The sequence below is a fragment of the Rhinichthys klamathensis genome, unplaced genomic scaffold, assembly GCF_029890125.1.
Source record: "Rhinichthys klamathensis goyatoka isolate OS25496 unplaced genomic scaffold, OSU_Roscu_1.1 h1tg000120l_1, whole genome shotgun sequence".
In the NCBI taxonomy this organism is placed as follows: domain Eukaryota; kingdom Metazoa; phylum Chordata; class Actinopteri; order Cypriniformes; family Leuciscidae; genus Rhinichthys; species Rhinichthys klamathensis.
Window position 1 is genome coordinate 120620 of NW_026606657.1, and position 19400 is coordinate 140019.

The 19400-nt window shown below is 39.8% G+C and overlaps 3 protein-coding genes across 4 annotated transcripts in view; 1 reads left to right on the forward strand and 2 right to left on the reverse strand.

The window, feature by feature from the left end:
- emp3a (epithelial membrane protein 3a) overlaps window positions 1–19400 on the reverse strand; it is a 127195-nt gene that overhangs the window by 29896 nt on the left and 77899 nt on the right. The gene's annotated exons all lie outside the window — the stretch shown is intronic.
- Window positions 2840–4275, forward strand: LOC130088512 (uncharacterized). The gene is made up of 3 exons (XM_056255299.1): window positions 2840–2999; window positions 3074–4032; window positions 4067–4275. The coding sequence occupies exons 1-2, from the start codon at window positions 2849–2851 to the stop codon at window positions 4021–4023; spliced, it is 1101 nt and encodes a 366-aa protein (XP_056111274.1). The 5' UTR covers window positions 2840–2848; the 3' UTR covers window positions 4024–4032; window positions 4067–4275.
- Window positions 8664–19400, reverse strand: part of LOC130088508 (E3 ubiquitin-protein ligase TRIM62) — a 38213-nt gene continuing 27476 nt past the window's right edge. Inside the window, exons 3-6 of one of the 2 annotated variants that reach the window (XM_056255290.1) lie at window positions 15046–15302; window positions 14878–14922; window positions 14259–14374; window positions 8664–10326 (exon numbers count right to left, since the gene is read on the reverse strand). In XM_056255290.1, the coding sequence (XP_056111265.1) occupies window positions 9776–10326; window positions 14259–14374; window positions 14878–14922; window positions 15046–15302 (969 nt within the window). In that variant the 3' untranslated portion in view covers window positions 8664–9775. The remainder of the gene's footprint in view (window positions 10327–14258; window positions 14375–14877; window positions 14923–15045; window positions 15303–19400) is intronic. The other variant, XM_056255291.1, reaches the window with a different exon arrangement.

Below are 19400 nucleotides of genomic sequence, written 5' to 3' on the forward strand. Positions count from 1 at the left end.
TTCTTTTATTTGAACTTTTTTGCTCGCTCGAATGACTGTGGTAACTAGCATCGTTTCACTGCATCGTGCAAGCGTCAAACAATTATATGCATTCGTGAATATGAAAAGAGACAAATAGACATACCTTAACAGACCTCGACGGTGGATTTATTAGATTTATTGAAAGGTTGAGATGTTGTTTCGGCTTTGCCTTCGGAGGGAGTTCAGACCTTCCGGGTCGCCTGTCGTTCACTTCTGGTGCTGCAGACACACACACAGCTAGAGCAGAGAAACCATGACAAACACACAGCAGAGCCCAAGCCAGAACATCACACACAATCATGACTCGATGACATTTCGCGTTAATTCCTTTGAGAAGTCAGGGAAGTGATTTACAGGCTATGGAGTTCAAAAGAAGACACTGAGATATGGATTGCCCGACTCATGTCATAACAGATCACAGCCGGTCTCACGACCGACATATAATATGCATTTTTAGAACATAATATGCATATATCAACATATAATATGCATTATATGTCTGTAAGCAGATTGCATTTGGGTAGGAATAGAATAGAGATATGATGTGCAAACAAAAACAACACAATATACACTAATACTACCAGCCAAAAGTTGGAACACATTTACTAGTTATTATTAGGCAATTTTCAAAATCTAAATAAAGTCATCAGACCTATGAAATGCCATTATTATGAGAATTATGCAGTGACCTACATATATTAAACAAACAACAACAAAAATGAATGCATCTGAGCTTCTTTATCAAGATTTCAGCTCTGGACATTTTCTTAAAGGGATAGTTCACCCCCAAATAAAAATGATCCCATGATTTACTTACCCTCAAACCATAGGTGTAAAACAGTCAAACACAATCTGAGTTATATTAAATAATATCTTGACTCTTTCCAGCTTTATAATGGGAGTGATTGGTACCTTAGATTTTGAAGCCCAAAAAAGCGCATTCATCCGTCATAAAAGTAATCCATATGACTCCAGAAGTTAATATATAGGCCTTCTGAACAGAAGCGTTTGTGTAATCAAAATATCCATGTTTATAACTTTATAAACTCTAATCACTGGCTTTTCCAGTAACATCCGTACCAGAGTCTAGTTCTGGTGCAAGAGTGACCTCTGACCCGAACGTGGAATTAGAAGTCTAAAATTATTTTATTTTTTTAAAGAGAAATGTTGGAGAAGCTTGAGTTTGTTGCCCAGCTCTATTAGTTTGAGCCACGAGAGGTGTCTATTCTCACCCAAGCTTACGCTACTCCAACATCATATGTCATGCGTCAGGTCAGAGGTCACTCGTCATGCATCGGGGTCAGAGGTCACTCTTCTTCCGGAACTAGACTCGCATACGGCCGTTAACACATCGCTTCTCTTTAGAAGGCCTATATTAACCCCTGGAGCCGTATGGATTACTTTTATGATGGATGGATGGATGCGCTTTTTTGGGCTTAAAAATCTAAGGTACCATCCACTCTCATTATAAAGCTTGGAAGAGCCAGGATATTTTTTAATATAACTCTGATTGTGTTCGGCCGAAAGAAAGTCATATACACCTAGGATGGCTCGAGGGTGAGTAAATTATGGGATAATTTTCATTTTTGGGTGAATTACCACTTGAACCAATTTAGGATGTTGACAACCTGTCTTATCTTCATCTGTTCCAACTAATCCTTTTCAAAAAGTTTACACCGTTTATAATCTGTGAACTCAATCTGTAATTGTCTACAAACGCATTTAAGAAGCACAAGACTTCAGATTAAATGTTTTTTATGATGATGTGCAACATTGAAATGAAAGTAAATCTTCATTTCTGAGCATGTACCTTCTTTTGTACCTTGTCATTCTGTTAACTGAACACTAGATGGCAGCAGGAGCACAGTCTGCTTCAGTCTGACCGCTCCAGGATTCAAGGGGTTTTTAAACGAGTGTGTGGAGCCACAAACACCCTTCAGTGTTCTTGCAGGAGCTCTTTAGTGTTCGCCACGCCATCAGTCAACGAACCGTGACGTGTGCTGTCAGTGTCACGGGACCTGCATCACACACACACATCTGAACACTGAGGAGGAAGCAGATGGACTGGTTTCTGTGAGATCTAGTCAAACACTCCCACTGCACAGACACGTGCTTTTGAGTCCAGGTGAGACAGGAAAACTCTCGACTGTTTAGACACGTCCCACTGGGGGGAGGGTGAAGAGAAATGCACACACACTCTGAAAAGCTCACACAGAATGAGTGACTGCTGCTGTGTTCAGGTGGGGATCAGTGTCTCCTCAGCGCCTTGACTAATGTTCCTCCAGCTTCTTGGCTAGAGCTTCACTGGGGTCTGTGGTTTCAGCGCTGCATCACGTGAAGAACCTCAGATCTCACAGGCTTTGCTGCATTACTTCATCTCTGCTTTCTGGTGAGTGAGGAATCAGCTTGGACTGGCCCTGCAATTATGCCATTGCAATTGACCAAATGCTCTTGATTTTATTGAATTATTTAGATGTTTTTATACTGTTATTTTCATGAATGTAAATACATGTGTATGAAAATTAAAGTATAAAACATGCGTAAACCAGTCCTCACAAAGATAGTTGTACAAGTACACACACACAAATTATAGAAGACATTATAGAAGTGGGAAAAGTTACTTTTTTGGGGGGGAATAAGATCAGATGCCATTATGTATCCAGTTCCATGTATTAAACAAACAAGTTTGATTTCATATTGACTTTAATGTATCTTTGGCCTTGAACACAGTCCTGCATAATTCGACTCTCTTTTAAAAATCTACTAGTGCATTTAATCAGCTTCCTTCCAGAGAATGTGCATTAACGGACATGTCTGTTCTGTGCAGATGGAGGGTGTTCTGGATGCTGCGCTCCGTGTGTGTGTGTGTAAACTGATGAGCAGTGTGCTGTTGTGTCCGTCTGTAGTCACACACACCATCACTGCGGTCAGTCTTTGCTGCTGCTGCCTGCTGTTATTCACGGACCTGGCCGTCACCCGTAAGCAGAACCGCACGTGTTCTCCTCGTTTTCCTTTAATTCGTCGGTTTAACGCCTGTTTTCTGTGCCTCCAGTGTTTCTGCTCTACGTCTGGCTCATGGAGTTCTGGTTGACGCCTTTTAGCGTTTCTTCGGATGTCGTCGCCCTTCGATTCCTGCTGTTTCTCTGCCAGGCCTATGGAGTCGTGCTGTTGCTGACGCCGCTTCTGATCGCGGTGGAGTTGCTGGTAAATCTGCTGCGGCGTCCTCAGGACGGGACAACCACGGGACACTTGGAGCAAAATGCAAGTGAATCTAAACGTGTTTCGAGGACGATTGGCTGTTTCGGATGTCTTCTCGCATGGATTGTGAGTGGAATCTACAGCAGTCATGACTGGACGCTGGAACGGTTCTCTGTGGAAGCCTGTTTGAAAAGAGGCGGACGCCTTGTTACATGCATTCCCGACATGGATGAGGTATCCTGGGTTCTTCCTGCAATGGTGGTCCTGTTGAGTTTGACGGGGAGTTTGGGTCGGCTCAAGTCCCGAAGTCCGTCTGTCTCGTATAGAAACACACAGATGGGCGAGAAAAAGGACTATGGTGTCCTCGGGCAAATGCATATGTCACTTAGTCTGGTTGACTCAACAACCCCCAACAGCTGTGGCGTTCACAGGGATGGGTGTGTTTACAGTGAGCAACGATGGTCCTGTCCTGGGAACGATGTCCTGTGTGCTCACCAAACCGGTTTGGCAGACAATTACAGCCAGAAACAAAACCTATCAACGTTTGCACAGTCTAAAACCGATCTTCGGCCAGAGGTCACATCACTGGCTGTTTTTAACAGGTCTCAAGGGGAACGCTGTTGTTTTCCCGAAAGGGAAAGTCCCCGCTTGAGGCAAGAAACGCTCACAGGGTTGGTATGCATGGCTCTGGTTTGCGTTTTTCCCACAGTCGTCAGTGGGAATATTCTCCTAATCTTTAACTTGGAGAACTTGGTGGTGAACACCTTCAAACTTTTATCTCATTCGGTCAACAGACTCCCGTAAGTTCTGTAAGTGACGGTGGGAAAAAAAATGTGAACTCTGATAGATGAGGTTTGTGAAGCTGAAAACTGCAAAAGGAGATGGCCGACCTGTCAATGTCCATGCAAATGCATTTGATGGATCGCCCATGCACGCGCACCGCAGCATTAGTCTGACAGACAAATGCAAATTAAGGTTGCAGAAACAGATGTGTTAGGAATTCATGAGTTTATGAGGAGCATTTTCTTTGCAAAATAAAGAAACGGTTCATTTTGAGAGCACCAGCTGGTTTCATATGAGATAGTTGTGTTATTTTTAGACCCAAACCAGTTTACGGTTCCCTAAAAAAGGAATAGGGCCCGAGGGGTGCTGTGCTTCACAGAACAATAGTGACATATGAGCAGTGGCATTTAGAGTTAACATAAAAAAATCGAAATGTGCAATAAAGTTTTTATGCGTACAGACGTGCTTGAAGGCACTGGTAATTTGTCATGAGCACATTCATCAAATGTTCCTCGCAACTTGGCGAAGAGTTTTGAAGTTCGCTTTCATGACCGAACATGTAAAAATAAGAAAAATCACAAAAGTTGAAGGAGAAAACGAACCTCTTGCAGCTCTTGAAGTCTACATTTCAACACCAGAGGTCTCCCTGCGCTGCGTTTCAAACCGTATGCTGAAACCCTAGAAGCTTTTGTAGCTCTAGTTGCAGCTCTTTGGAAAAGCACCACAGGGCAAACGCTACAACTCACGGCACATAAACGTCTCAGACTTGCACGGACACATGCAGGTGAATCTCTGTGAACACAGGAGAGCAAACAAGTCTGATCAGACCTTGAACATCAGGTAAGGCAGTGCTGCAAAACTGGGTGACAAATGCATTAGAAACAGTGTTATTTTAGTATCATTTATATACTGTGATAAAATGTAAAAAGTACTTACAGATTTAATTTTAATTTGTTTTAGTAAGGTTGTGTTTTTATTTTATTTTTATTTATTTATTTGTAAATTTAGTACTTTAACTTAAACATATTTTATTCTAGTTAGTTGCCAGGGACATTTTTAATTTTCAATTTGTTCAAATATTTCCATCTAATATGTTATTTTAGATCAGCTTCACTTAACAAAAGTTATTTTATTAGTTTTAGTTTTTAATAAAAACACTGGTTAGCAGTAGGGTTAAACTAAAACTATAATAAAAAAAATGTGTTACTTGGACATGGACTGAAATAATAAACTTAAAACTTATTTAATTTCAGCTATGTTGCCAAGGCAAAATTTCTTATTTGAATGTTTATTTCAATTAACAAAAACATTTAAAACTATACTATAAAACTATATTTTTACTTAAAATAAACATTACTAAACTATACACACACTAAACTAGTTGCTGAGGCAGCATTATTTCTTATTTTCATTTAGTTTAACGATGTACTAAAACGACAAACTAAACCTGAAAATGAAAAAAAAAAACGCAAAACACAATTTTACATTTTTTTTTAAATGAAAATGGAAAATATATCAAATAAAGCAATAAGCCCCTTGAAGCCGTGATTTACAGTGAATTTAGAACAGCTAAGGTGCGTTGTTAAGCGCGATGTGGAGCGGAGTTATAAAACAGTTACTCCATAAAAATATTAATTTTTCATAAAAATATTTATAATATTCATAAAATAAACACCAGCAACAAAAAATATAACGTTATAACACATTTATTCCTCCGCCAAGCAATGTAGTTCCAATTCCAAAAGAGGTTGCCAAGCAACACATGCCGCAACAAAGTGTGTTGAGTAATTTACAACGGCTTCGAACGCGGCTCAACCAATCAGAATCAAGGGCCAGAACTATCCGTTTTATAAAAAATAATTCAATATCTCAATATAATGGTTAGCAATAACAGTTTGGCTTATAAAAATGTCAGCATATTGGATAGGATGAACAATTCATTATGAGTTTGCATCTGTCATGTGTGATCAAAAAAAACTGATTGAATGGAAAGGACAGCGAGCAAGATCAACTTAGATAATCAGATACACAAGTGACTGCATCTCAAAACCTATTGAGTTGCCCATCTATACTGATCTTTTGAGTATTAAAGTTGTTTTTGAATGCTTTTAACCGGTATGATGCCTCATCATATCTAGGTATGATATAAACCAGCAATATGATGCCTAAGATGCTACCTAGATAGGTTGCTCACTAGGTTTTGAGACACAGCCACAAAGTGTAATGACTTCCCTGAAGCGAAAGCATTGCAGTGACATCCTCTCACGTATCAAGTGTGTGAGAAAGTGAACATTTCATTAAAATGATGGTGAGGTTTCAAGACTTTGTCTCATTTTAAAGCTTGTATCCCCTGAAACCTCATACCACCCACACCCAGTTATATTGGTATGACAGAATCTATTCTTGTAGAGATGCATTGAACAAAAAGTCTTTAGGTAAGTCTATAGGTTTGACAGGACACTTGTCCCGAGGGATACTTACACAATTACACTCTTTGCTTGGAATCCAGCAATGATGCAGGCGACTGTGTAATAGCAGCTATTGTGTAATAACATAAAAAGCTTGTGCATTGTAAGATCCATAAACAGAAACAGTGTCCCAAGTCTCAAGAGTTTCACTGTCTTGTTGGACACAGGTTGATGCAATGATTTCATTAAAAATGCAAGGAAAATCAATTCTTCTCCTCGCACACAAGCCATTTTTCTGCAGGACTATGTGCCAAATTGCAACACATTGTTTTCAGATGGCAAGAGCGATTTGTTGTGATGCCTCATCAGCTGCTGTTTGGAAAAGAGACGAACGTGTATGAACAGGAAGTTGGAAATTGCTAAAGATGGAATTTTTGGAGAATTTCGCAGTAATAGTAACAATCGTAATGCAAATAATTTCAAACACTGGTGTATTGGACCAGGACCCAACTTTCTTACCAATGGTAAATGACATTCCATATTTGATCATTTTGTAAGTAGCTGTGGTTTTGTTCTGGTTTTTGTTAGAATCACTCACATTATCATGCATCTATTTTATTTCAGCTGTACTTCAGTTAACAAAACCCTTTTTTAAATAACACTGGTTAGCAACAGTTATTAAAACCATAAAAACATTTGGTTACATTTTATTTTAAAGTGATGCAGTTACATTTTACTTATTCAAATAAGTACTGAGTAATACTAATTAACTACATGTACTTACTATAGAGTTATGGTTATAGTCAGGGTTAGTTACTTGTGATTATGCATAATTTACTGTTATTACTATAGTAAGTACATGTAGTAACGTGTAACTACGTCATCTTAAATTAAAGCGTTACCAAACATTTTGTTACTTGAAATAAAATAATCATTACCTAGAAGAAAAATAACGCAACAGTCATAATGATAATCATTTCAAATACTGGCTATATAGGACCATAAACAGTATTTCTGTGAAACGTCATTCAAATCAACAATTTTGCTCCACATCAGTGCTGTTTATTTAAATATTTTAACCTTTATTCGTTTATTTAATTTTTTAAGTAATTTTATTTGGCCCTCCATAGCTTTTAAACTCTATATATATATATATATATATATATATGTATAAATTAGATGAAAAACTTAAATAAAAATTAGAAATGTTGGTTTGGCAACTAACTGAAATAAAATAAGTTTAAGCACTAAAATGACTAAAAGTAAAATTGATAATTTGATAAATTAAAGCTAAATAGAAACATTAAAATAAAAATGATAAGCTAAAAAGCTATATTAATACAGCAGTATATAAATAATACTAAAATAACACTGCTCCAGTTCACATATTTATGTTTGTGTGGTTTAACGGCCAAAATGTGTCTCCACAGTTCTGGAGAATAATTAAAACAGAACAAAACTTCCTACTAGTTGGAAGGCCCTGAAGGCTAAATCATTCTTTAACAACTGGATCTCTGGCTAGTAACTATTTTTGTCTCCTTTGGCACCTGTGTTGGACTATTAATGAAGTCATTCAAACATAATGAAGAGTCAGAAATGTTTTTGGTTTTACCATTTTTTTAATTGAACATTAAAACACTTTTCCATGAGCCTCCAGCTTCAAGAGCTCAGCAGAGTGCATTTCGACAACGATGGGTGTAAAGCAGCTTTCATCCAAACACACAAATCATCATCAACACCAACAACAACAATCCTCAGCAATATTTATCTATATATCTTAAAGAACCCGTCACCATCATCTAACAATAATAATAATAATCATCGGACTGCCTCATAACACAAGCATAGACCTTGTGTGACACTGACCACCCCATGGAGGTCTCGGTTATAAATGTCCAACGCCTTTATCCTTTAACAACAAAAATGACAGAACACACAGGTAACATCATAACCAAACAGGAGTGAAGTTCAAGCACAGAATAAAACATGGAATGGATTCCGAACCCGTCCGTCATTCTAGGTAAGATCAGAGAAATGTATTATTTCGACCAGGTGTATTGCTCCATTGACAAGAATTCAAGGAGAAACAAGCTATCCGGGATCAGGATATGAAACCGAGCCTCGGAAAACATCAATGCACCAAATTGTAACAGTGGCCACATCTGAACAATCAAGGACAATTTATGAGAGCATTCTGACAGGGTGTAGTGTTTCCATTCAAAATTATATATGTACTATAAAAATGCCATGTATGTATATATATATATATACACACACACATATCCTTTAAAAAAGCCATTGACTCGTAAGGAAAAATACATTTAGACATACATTAGACTCAACACTTTTATAAAGAGCAACGGATGCAGATTCTCAGAAATGGAAATGTCTTTAACCATCTCGCACTATTATCACCTGATTTGATGTGACAAAGCTGACAGATGACCCAGCGTCCAATTTAACACTTCGGCCATCCTAATGAGACGTCCCGGGACCGCAAACTCTGGAATGTTCTAGAAAGTAAATCACAAGATGAATAAATAAAAGCAATAGCAAGCTAAAGGGAAAAGGAAGGCGCAGGGGACGCACTTGTCACTGAGCAAAGGTAAAGCTGTCCTGCGATATGTACAAATGCGCAAAGTCCCTTTTTTATGATAGCAGCAGATGCGTTAGCGGCATTCGAACCCTAAATCTCGACTAAAAGGGAATAAAAACATACACAGTCGTTCACGCATACAGAAACACGCCAACATGGCTGGGGGGTCAAACACCATCACTGTCGCAAGCATAAGCATGACCTGAGGAACACGATATTCCACTCACCGTTCATGCAGTTACAGGAACAAAAATAAAGTAATAAGTTCGTACAGCACTACCTCAGTCTGACGCTGGACACACTCCACAAACACACCAAAGCCAATTGCACAAAACGAAACAGGCAACACATTTCTTATTTCTGTCTGCACAACAGATAAGCTCTTTTTTCCAGACTAGAGCCATGAAAGGAGCGTTTGGACCCAGCAGGGGCTGAGGGAACATAAGTCGGGGTATTGTGTACGAGCAGCTGGGAAATCTTGGGCAAGCAAGGCGGCCACGGCAAGATTACAAATGACCAGCAACAGTGAATGTACAAAACGCCCATAGGCACCTCACAGAAAAGTGCAAGGCTCTCCATTTTATTTACCAACTCCAGGCGTTCAGAGCCTTACGTCACAATCCATCAGTCAGATCGCTTCATTCAGTACAATGTCGGCTACCCACCGAGTGCCCTAAGGAGGCAAGCTGAAAGAAAGAAACTTTATTATACACCCTAGTTTTTTCAGTTTCTTCTTTTTATCCCAAAAACTTCTCTGCTGACTCAGTATCTATAAACGCACTGTGTTAATTCGCAAGGGCTGCACATTTTTTCCATTAGCGTGACTTTGACCGGGGCTGAAGTATGGGAAAAGTTTGGCTAGAAACTTCTCTCGGTAGGTGTAGAGCCAGGACATGTCGTCGGCGTTGTAGAAAACCAGCAAACCTTTGGGGTAGTCCAAGTAGACGCCCACTTTCTCGAGCTTGCTCTTTACGTTGAGGCGCGTCCAGGGCTCGGTGCAAGCGCTGTATTGGTTCCCGTCATGCATGACGATGCAGTAGAAGCCTCGGCTGGGTTGGATCTGAATGCTGCCCTTGCGGTTCACCGTCTCATTGGCCACACCGATCATCCACTGGGTTTTCTCGGACACCATCACTTCCCAATAGTGGACGCCCCCGGAGAAGCCCTCGGCACCCAGCACTGACACCTCGACGTCGAAGCGGCGTGGCGAATCCTGAAGCGGCTGTGGGTGCAGGTTCCCGTATGCAACGATGGTGCAGTCGTCCGACAGTATGAGCCGCTGGTGAGCAGTGATGGGGTCCATGGTTAAAGCGGCAGGCACTGTGAACATAACGATAGAGGAAATGAAAATCAGTGCATCCAATAAGCTTGTTACATTACATCAAAATAAATAAGCAAATAAATAAGAAACAGAAAAAGTTAAATACATAAAAAAATAGGACAAGTTAATAAAAACAAATACATATATAAATGAGTACATTTTAAAAATACATATATAAACCATATATATATACCTTTTATATTAAATGTCAACACTTTAAAAAAAAACTTTTGCTGATAATTTACTCACCCCCATGTCATCCAAGATGTCTATGTCTTTCTTTCTTCAGTCGAAAAGAAATTAAGGTTTTTGATGAAAACATTCCAGGATTTTTCTCCATATAATGGACTTCAATGGGGTCCAAACGGTTCAAGGTCCAGATGACAGTTTCAGTGCAGCTTCAAAGGGCTTTAAACGACACCAGACGATGAATAAGGGTCTTATCTAGCGAAACGATCGGTCATTTCAAAAATAAATAAAAAAGTTAAAGTTTTATAAGCACAAATGCTCGCCTAGCTCTGTTCTGTGATGCGCGTTCGTGACTCTCCTGTTCGAACTCGTTCATCAAAATGAACGAATGTTTTTTCGAGTCATTTCGTTCATTCAACGAACGAAATGACTCGGAAAAAAGATTCGTAGATAAGACCCTTATTCATCGTCTGGTGTCGTTTAAAGCCCTTTGAAGCTGCACTGAAACGGTCATTTGGACCTTGAACCGTTTGGTGCCCGTTGAAGTCCATTATATGGAGAAAAATCCTGGAATGTTTTCATCAAAAACCTTAATTTCTTTTCGACTGAAGAAAGAAAGACATGGACATCTTGGATGACATGGGGGTGAGTAAATTATCAGCAAAAGTTTATTAAAAAGTGAACTACTGCTTTAATACATACTGAAAGCATACACTCCACAATCATGATTACTAGCTTGAGTGTGAATCAGGTTTTTAATAATTCAACAGTCATCGTCAAGTCATCAACTGTTCCTTAACATATCACTCTTCTGTTATTGGTCTTTTATGCATTGATCTGATCGTTTTCCTAAAGAGGCTTTCCTAGGAGTGTTGAAAGATGTGCAGGGCTGTTTTCCTTTGGGCATTCATAAGCACATGTTGTGGGCTGTTATTTGCTTTTCTCTCTCTCTTCCATAATACTTATCAATGAGAAAATGGCTCAATAAAGGCTAAATAAGCAGCTTGAAATGAATGGTTTTGGAGGTCATTCTTGTCAATCAAAAGCGCTGACACAATCACTACCTGAGCTGGTGGAATAATACTCCTCTGAAACACAAACACACTCCCTCTAATTCATTATCGTCAGGTCATTTCAAGCGTACACTCCTTTGAGTGCAAACACTTTCAGAGGCATTCAGCAATCGCAATAAGCGTACAGGGCAGTGTGGTTTTCAGTACTGGCCATTGTTTAAGCGCTTCTGCCAGGCATTGAGTACTTTGTTGAAAAAGGATAAATAAACCACCCATCCATCAACCGCTGCCTGGCTAGTAATGCTTGCAGCAGACCGTCTGCAGTGCCCATTATGGTGCCAGCTTGCTGTGGGTTCAATGGCGAGCAAGTGTGCCAAACTATGGACTGAGAGAAGAGCAAACCCTGGAAAAAGAACAAGCTTCCTGCATACAGACAAAAACAATGGACACATGCCACTTAGCGAAAAGAGTCCAAACTAGCCTGGACCTGAAAAAGAAACCCGAGCCAAGCAGTTGCAGCACATTACGATATGCAATACGCCAAGATATAATTCTGGAAAGTCGAGCTATGATGAACTATATATCATGTTTATAAGGCATGATGAGGAAATGTGGGGAGAAAATGAAGCTGAGGGTAAAGAATGCTTATCTGAAGCAATCACTTATCAGGCATGTTGTGCATTCCTTTGCACTGAAATGATTCTGTATGTGCATTTTTAGGGTTCATAAGTTCATAAATTAGGCTAGAACCTTCTCAGTGAAACCATGCTGGCTTGTTTTCCAGAGGTCCATAGATAGTCATGCCATGAGAGGAAGAGTGAAATTTTTTAAATATTTTTATCTTGGCTATTTAAAACCTTCGCCACAAATGGCAGAGCCAGAAGCCAGTCCAGAGGATAGGATGTCGACATTTCCACTCTTTGACATTGGCAGTTTGCGCTTCAGGTAACCTATAAATAATTTAACCTCTGTCGCCTTGCTTTCGATCAGTCTCTGCCTCTCCTCTCTCTCTCTCTCTGAGTCACGCAAACAAAACAAGCACCAGTAACAGGCTTTGGATTCAGAAAGAGGCAATATTGCTGCTCAAGTTGGGAGGAAAAACAAATAAGGATAATAGAAATAAATTTAAAAAACGCCACTCCAGTACAGAATAAAAGGCGGCGAGTGCAGCAGTGTGGAAGGAAGGATTTGAACTGGATTCGTTTCATGTGACAGGCTGAGCGTCGCTCCTTGCCTATTTCTGTCGGTGTAAAAGACGCTGGACAATTGATTGAGAGAGCGAGATATTCCCTGCTGTGTTATTTTAAATAATGCTCTGCCTCAGGTGGGTACTGAGAGGGAATACAGATGAAGGAGGCCTTCTCGTCGCAGCTATTAAAATGGGCCACTCGTACAGATCTCAATCAGATGCATATTATCTCATTCACAGGGCTGTAAACATGCAGGTTGTGTTTGTGTTGATTAGATCATCTCTAATTGGATGCACTAACAAATACACAATAAGTATTAGATCATTGGACATGATTAGTATATTAATGTACTACAGATGCACAAATAACAACAGGCTATTTAACGAGATTAATAATTGAATGCAATTTCTTTCTAAACAAAATGAGAATAGTGCTTAAAACTCGCTGCCATAATGCTAGGTTGTTGCTATTCGATTGCTAAGGTGTTTCTAGGTAGTTCCTAAGTGGTTACTTTAGTCTCCGGTCAAAAGTTTCAATGATATTCTGGTCTCTAGACTCAGGCTCTTCCAGCAATGCAAGTCTAAGGGATTTTTATCAAACTGTCTATGCGCCATCGAGCTAAAAAATAAAACCCAAACATTTTTAATTTTTAAAAAGTTAACTGAAATGAAGAAATATTGCCTTTGCAAATATTTGAATTATTAAAATTACTAACTGGATAAAATAAAATAAATTAAATTAAAATTAAAATAAATTAACTTAAAAACAGTAATATATATATATATATAAAAGAAAAACTACAAAAAAAAACAGCAAAATTACAAAGAAAAAAATCTAATTAAAGCTGAAAATACAAAAGCTAATTCAAAATACATTTAAAAAAACTATAATAAATAGTATATAAATTATACTATTATAACCTCTTCTAGATAAGCTGCACAGTGCTAGGTTTGTTTAAATTTGTCAGGCCAAGTGCATACAAGACAGAAGCTAATTTCCCCGTGCTAATTTTAAAGTTTCTTGTAGGAAACCAAGCGACCATAATTTTGACCCACATAGTCTACAATTAGTGATGTAAAATGAGCTCCAACATGACAGCAAATAAGATTGAAATTAGTGTCTTCACTCAATAGAAAGGGCAACACTTTAGTCCTGTAGTGTGTGCTTGGCTGAACCTCAAATACGTGTAACAGTAATGGTGACGCTTGCCTTGGCAAAAAAAGTGCTGGAATATAAGCACATGATAATGTTAGCATTCACCTTGAGATGCTGGGATGTATTTGCTAAACAAAAACAAACAAACTGGTAGATCAAGGTTTACCAAGCAGGATTCACAAGGGAAATCGCATAAAGCCATCAAAGATTATTCATAAACCCTGTTTGGGAAACCTATATCTAGTATTTTTGTGCAGATTATTTAATGTGGTTAAATTCCAGGTATGAGCATTCAGAACAGTGAAAAAATGTAATTTCCTTTATTTGCAGTCATTTTCTCAATGACACATAGTATGTAAAAAAACTTAAGTTATGGAACATTACCTGGTGATATATCCAGAAAAAGGGACTTCCAGATTGTATATTGTAGGGGCCCCATGTATTTGGATGTCGGAAAGTCTTCGTAGGTGAGGTTCGTTTCATGGATCTTTCCCTTTATTCTGTGGAGACACAGGACAACAACTGCATTATTCAAATTCAACACTGGCAACCCACCAAAACCCAAGCAAACGATTCTTCCTCAATGGCTAGATCCTGTTTCCAAACACTCATTTTCGAATCGTACTGTTTTCTATAGAGCTGTGCTGCCCCCGCAAAGACGAACAGCTCTAAATTCGCCTTTGGGAATGAGGTCAATCTGGGCAACACTGCAGATCACTTTCATTAGCTCAACCTAAACATTAATCATGCTATTCCTTTCCCATATGGCTAACTCATTCCCCTCTCGTCATTACCTAGAACAACTGCTACACAGCCATTCTGAGAGAACCGCATTTCTAAATGGATAAAACGTACATATTTATGCTGTTTAAGCATCGATGATCTCTCTACCTCCTAACTATCTTTAACCTTGCTCTGCAGACTAGTCTCTTTTCTGACTGGGTTTCTGTGACATACAGCAAAGGGCAATGGTCACATACATAAGTCAAATAACCTGACTTGCCTTGGTAGCTTCCACCAGCAATACCCTCCACGAATCACTTGCTCCCTGACCAGCAGTTACAAGAAAAAAGACAAAACGGTTTAGACCAGAGAATCTCAAACTACCATATAAAACACCCTCAACATACGCGCATCCACTCGTCTCCGAGTCACACCGCATCCTTAGTACCTGTCTGACGTCAGGGCTATTCCTTCCAAGAACTCGTGCCGGCTGGTCTCACTGAGTCGCTCCTGAAGGATCTGGATGCCTTCCTTGACGTCACGGAGCTGCTGGCTGTAGCGCTGGATCTTGTGCTCGATGTCAGAGAGCGTGCGTGCCGTATCCGCCTCCAGCTCCTCAAGCGTGCTCTTCTGCCGCTCGCGCAGGAAACGGTGCAGTCGCTCAAACGCATCGCCGATTGTGGCACGAAGGCTCTTCGCTGATGACTATAAAGTAGAGAAGAAAGTTAGGACTTTTGGTAGGCTAGACTTTGTTCAGTTAAAATAGTACACACAGTCTCAAATAACAACCCTCCACTGTGCATGCACTAATTGAGATGTCAATCAAGCATGTTTGTTTTAAACAAGTCATTACTCCAGGGCAAAAGGGTGCATAAGAAAATCCTCATAATGGCCGAAAGTTTCTCTCATAAATGTATCTGAAGATATATACACCACCGTTAATAAAGCATTAATAAAGCAAGGATGCATGAAATTACAAAAACATTTTATTTCAATTTTTTTTTGTCTTCATAAAAACATGAGAATCCTCATAAAAACACTGACGCATGGATATTCATCAACATATATTTGTAAGTTTTTAACTGTATATTTGATCAAACACATGGAGCCTTGGTGAAATAGTGTGTCTAAAATAAAATACAGCTTGAAGTGACAAAAACACAGACAAACAACATAAATGATTTTTAAACTGGAGTGTGAACTGAAACTACAGAACTACGTGATGAGGAAAAAGTGAATTTAGTGACCGGTAAAAAAAGTGTCTCATTGTGGATTCACATAGTTAAGACAAAAACACAGAAGAGATGCAAGTGACTTATCTGGTTAGGACAGCAAAAAGCATGCAGCTTCAATAACCATACTTATGTCTCTAAATTCATATTAAATAACAATTTTATATGTACACAAAAATAAAAATTATACATAGATTTATTTTATATACATACACTCACCGGCCACTTTATTAGGTACACCTGTCCAACTGCTCGTTAACACTTAATTTCTAAGCAGCCAATCACATGGCGGCAACTCAGTGCATTTAGGCATGTAGACATGGTCAAGACAATCTCCTGCAGTTCAAACCGAGCATCAGTATGGGGAAGAAAGGGGATTTGAGTGACTTTGAACGTGGCATGATAGTTGGTGCCAGAAGGGCTGGTCTGAGTATTTCAGAAACTGCTAATCTACTGGGATTTTCACGCACAACCATCTCTAGGGTTTACAGAGAATGGTCCGAAAAAGAAAAAACATCCAGTGAGCGGCAGTTCTGTGGGCGGAAATGCCTTGATGCCAGAGGTCAGAGGAGAATGGCCAGACTGGTTCGAGCTAATAGAAGGGCAACAGTGACTGAAATAACCACTCGTTACAACCGAGGTATGCAGCAAAGCATTTGTGAAGCCACAACACGCACAACCTTGAGGCGGATGGGCTACAACAGCAGAAGACTCCACCGGGTACCACTCATCTCCACTACAAATAGGAAAAAGAGGCTACAATTTGCAAGAGCTCACCAAAATTGAACAGTTGAAGACTGGAAAAATGTTGCCTGGTCTGATGAGTCTCGATTTCTGTTGAGACATTCAGATGTTAGAGTCAGAATTTGGCGTAAACAGAATGAGAACATGGAACCATCATGCCTTGTTACCACTGTGCAGGCTGGTGGTGGTGGTGTAATGGTGTGGGGGATGTTTTCCTGGCACACTTTAGGCCCCTTAGTGCCAATTGGGCATCGTTTAAATGCCACGGCCTACCTGAGCATTGTTTCTGACCATGTCCATCCCTTTATGGCCACCATGTACCCATCCTCTGATGGCTACTTCCACCATGTCACAAAGCTCTAATCATTTCAAATTGGTTTCTTGAACATGACAATGAGTTCACTGTACTAAAATGGCCTCCACAGTCACCAGATCTCAACCCAATAGAGCATCTTTGGGATGTGGTGGAACGGGAGATTCGCATCATGGATGTGCAGCCGACAAATCTGCGGCAACTGTGTGATGCCATCATGTCAATATGGACCAAACTCCCTGAGGAATGCTTCCAGCACCTTGTTGAATCTATGCCACGAAGAATTGAGGCAGTTCTGAAGGCAAAAGGGGGTCCAACCCGTTACTAGCATGGGGTACCTAATAAAGTGGCCGGTGAGTGTATATATATATGTATAGAGAGAGAGAGAGAGAGAGAGAGAGAGAGAGAGAGAGAGAGAGAGAGAGAGAGAGAGAGAGAGAGAGAGAGAGAGAGAGAGAGAGAGAGAGAGAGAGAGAGAGAGAGAGAGAGAGAGAGAGAGAGGGAGAGGGAGGAGAGAGAGAGAGAGTCATCTCTTCACAGGTGTTGGGGCATATCATCATAATTATACCGGTACTATTTTTATATGTATAATTATCATTATTATTATTTCTGCAGAGCCTTAGTGAGATGTAATGGACTATGAAGCGAGTGGAAACTGCCTCATATGAATGCATCACTACAGGGACACGGTCTAATAGTCACTGGAAATGGCATGTTGCTCGTTCCTCAATCTTCAGGGTTATTGTAGGACAGCTTACATCATTACACATGCAGACGAGCATCGAGATAAAAGCGGAGGGGATGATGCAGAACGTAAAAGAGAATTGCGAAACTAGCTAACAAACCTCATCATTGACCGTGAAGAAGGAAAAAAAAGTCAAAGAGATAAAACGAGATGTTTCTGAGGAAGCCGGTCATCCCCATTAAAGCGTAAAGAACATCAGGTTCAGTCGCCGGATCAGATCTGAAACCTCAAGGACGAATCGAGGCAGGACAGAAGCCGTTCCACTGATGGCCGTCCATACAAACAAGGCAAGCTCAGAGACGAGTTATATTTCCATTTCTTTCTTCGCCTATAATAAGAACTGGAAAAATAGACTTCACAGATTACAAGATTACTCCTACTAACAAATACAATAAAGGACTTGTTCCACTTCTGTCTTTCCAAAGGGAAATGTGATTTCCTTGCCACTGGGAAGATGAAATCCTATTAAGATCACGTCTTGCTCTGGTGTTATTTGCATCGGCTGAGTCAGCCCACCTGGTGTCGCATGATGGATGAGTTGGACTCAGTGATGCTGAGGTGGTGTTGGTCTCTTGAAACCGTTCTCTCCATGGGCTGTGCCGTCTCACATTGGGTCTATTTAAAGCCAGTAAACACCTCCTATGAGCCTAGCATGACCCGGCCTCCAAGCAGCCTGCTCGCTTCGACATCTGCTAATCAGTCACATGTTTCCCTGGGGTCTTCCATTCAGATTCAACATCGGCACTTCAGATGAGAGGGTCTGTCAGCAAGTCTGCCGGCGAGATAAATCTAGAGCATGCTAGCGGGGAGGTGCCAACAAGTAAAAAACCAACAAGGAACTAGCGGTATCACTGACATAAGCTACATGCTCAAGTTGAACTTTTAGGGTTAGAGGTTTGACCGCTCAAAAGTTTAGGGTCAGTACGATATAAAAAAAATATATTAAAAAAAAAAACTTTTATTCAGCAAGGATGCATTAAATTGACCAAAAGTGACAGTAAAGGCATTTATAAAGTTACAAAAAAAAAATAATCTAAGTTTAAAATTAATGCTGTTCTTTTGGTTTCCACAAATATTGTGTTTTCAACATTAATAATTCCTACTGAAAATTCTGATCAAATAAATGCAGCCTTGGTGAGCATAAGATATATTCAATACATTACAAAATCTACAGTAGTGTATGAGCAGCAATAATAATAATAATAATAGATAAGTTATACACTCACCTTAAGGATTATTAGGAACACCTGTTCAATTTCTCATTAATGCAATTATCTAATCAACCAATCACATGGCAGTATTTCAATGCATTTAGGGGTGTGGTCCTGGTCAAGACAATCTCCTGAACTCCAAACTGAATGTCAGAATGGAAAAGAAAGGTGATTTAAGCAATTTTGACCGTGGTTGTTGGTGCCAGACGGGCCGGTCTGAGTATTTCACAATCTGCTCAGTTACTGGGATTTTCACGCACAACCATTTCGAGGGTTTACAAAGAATGGTGTGAAAAGGGAAAAACATCCAGTATGTGGCAGTCCTATGGGCGAAAATGCCTTGTTGATGCTAGAGGTCAGAGGAGAATGGGCCGACTGATTCAAGCTGATAGAAGAGCAACTTTGACTGAAATAACCACTCGTTACAACCGAGGTATGCAGCAAAGCATTTGTGAAGCCACAACACGAACAACCTTGAGGCGGGTGGGCTACAACAGCAGAAGACCCCACCGGGTACCACTCATCTCCACTACAAATAGGAAAAAGAGGCTATAATTT

Excerpts from the sequence above, each read along its gene's own strand:
- LOC130088512 (XM_056255299.1), top strand. The coding sequence starts at position 2,849 with ATGGAGGGTGTTCTGGATGCTGCGCTCCGTGTGTGTGTGTGTAAACTG. Across the intron at positions 3,000-3,073 it reads CACGGACCTGGCCGTCACCC|TGTTTCTGCTCTACGTCTGG; the intron begins GTAAGCAGAACC and ends CTGTGCCTCCAG.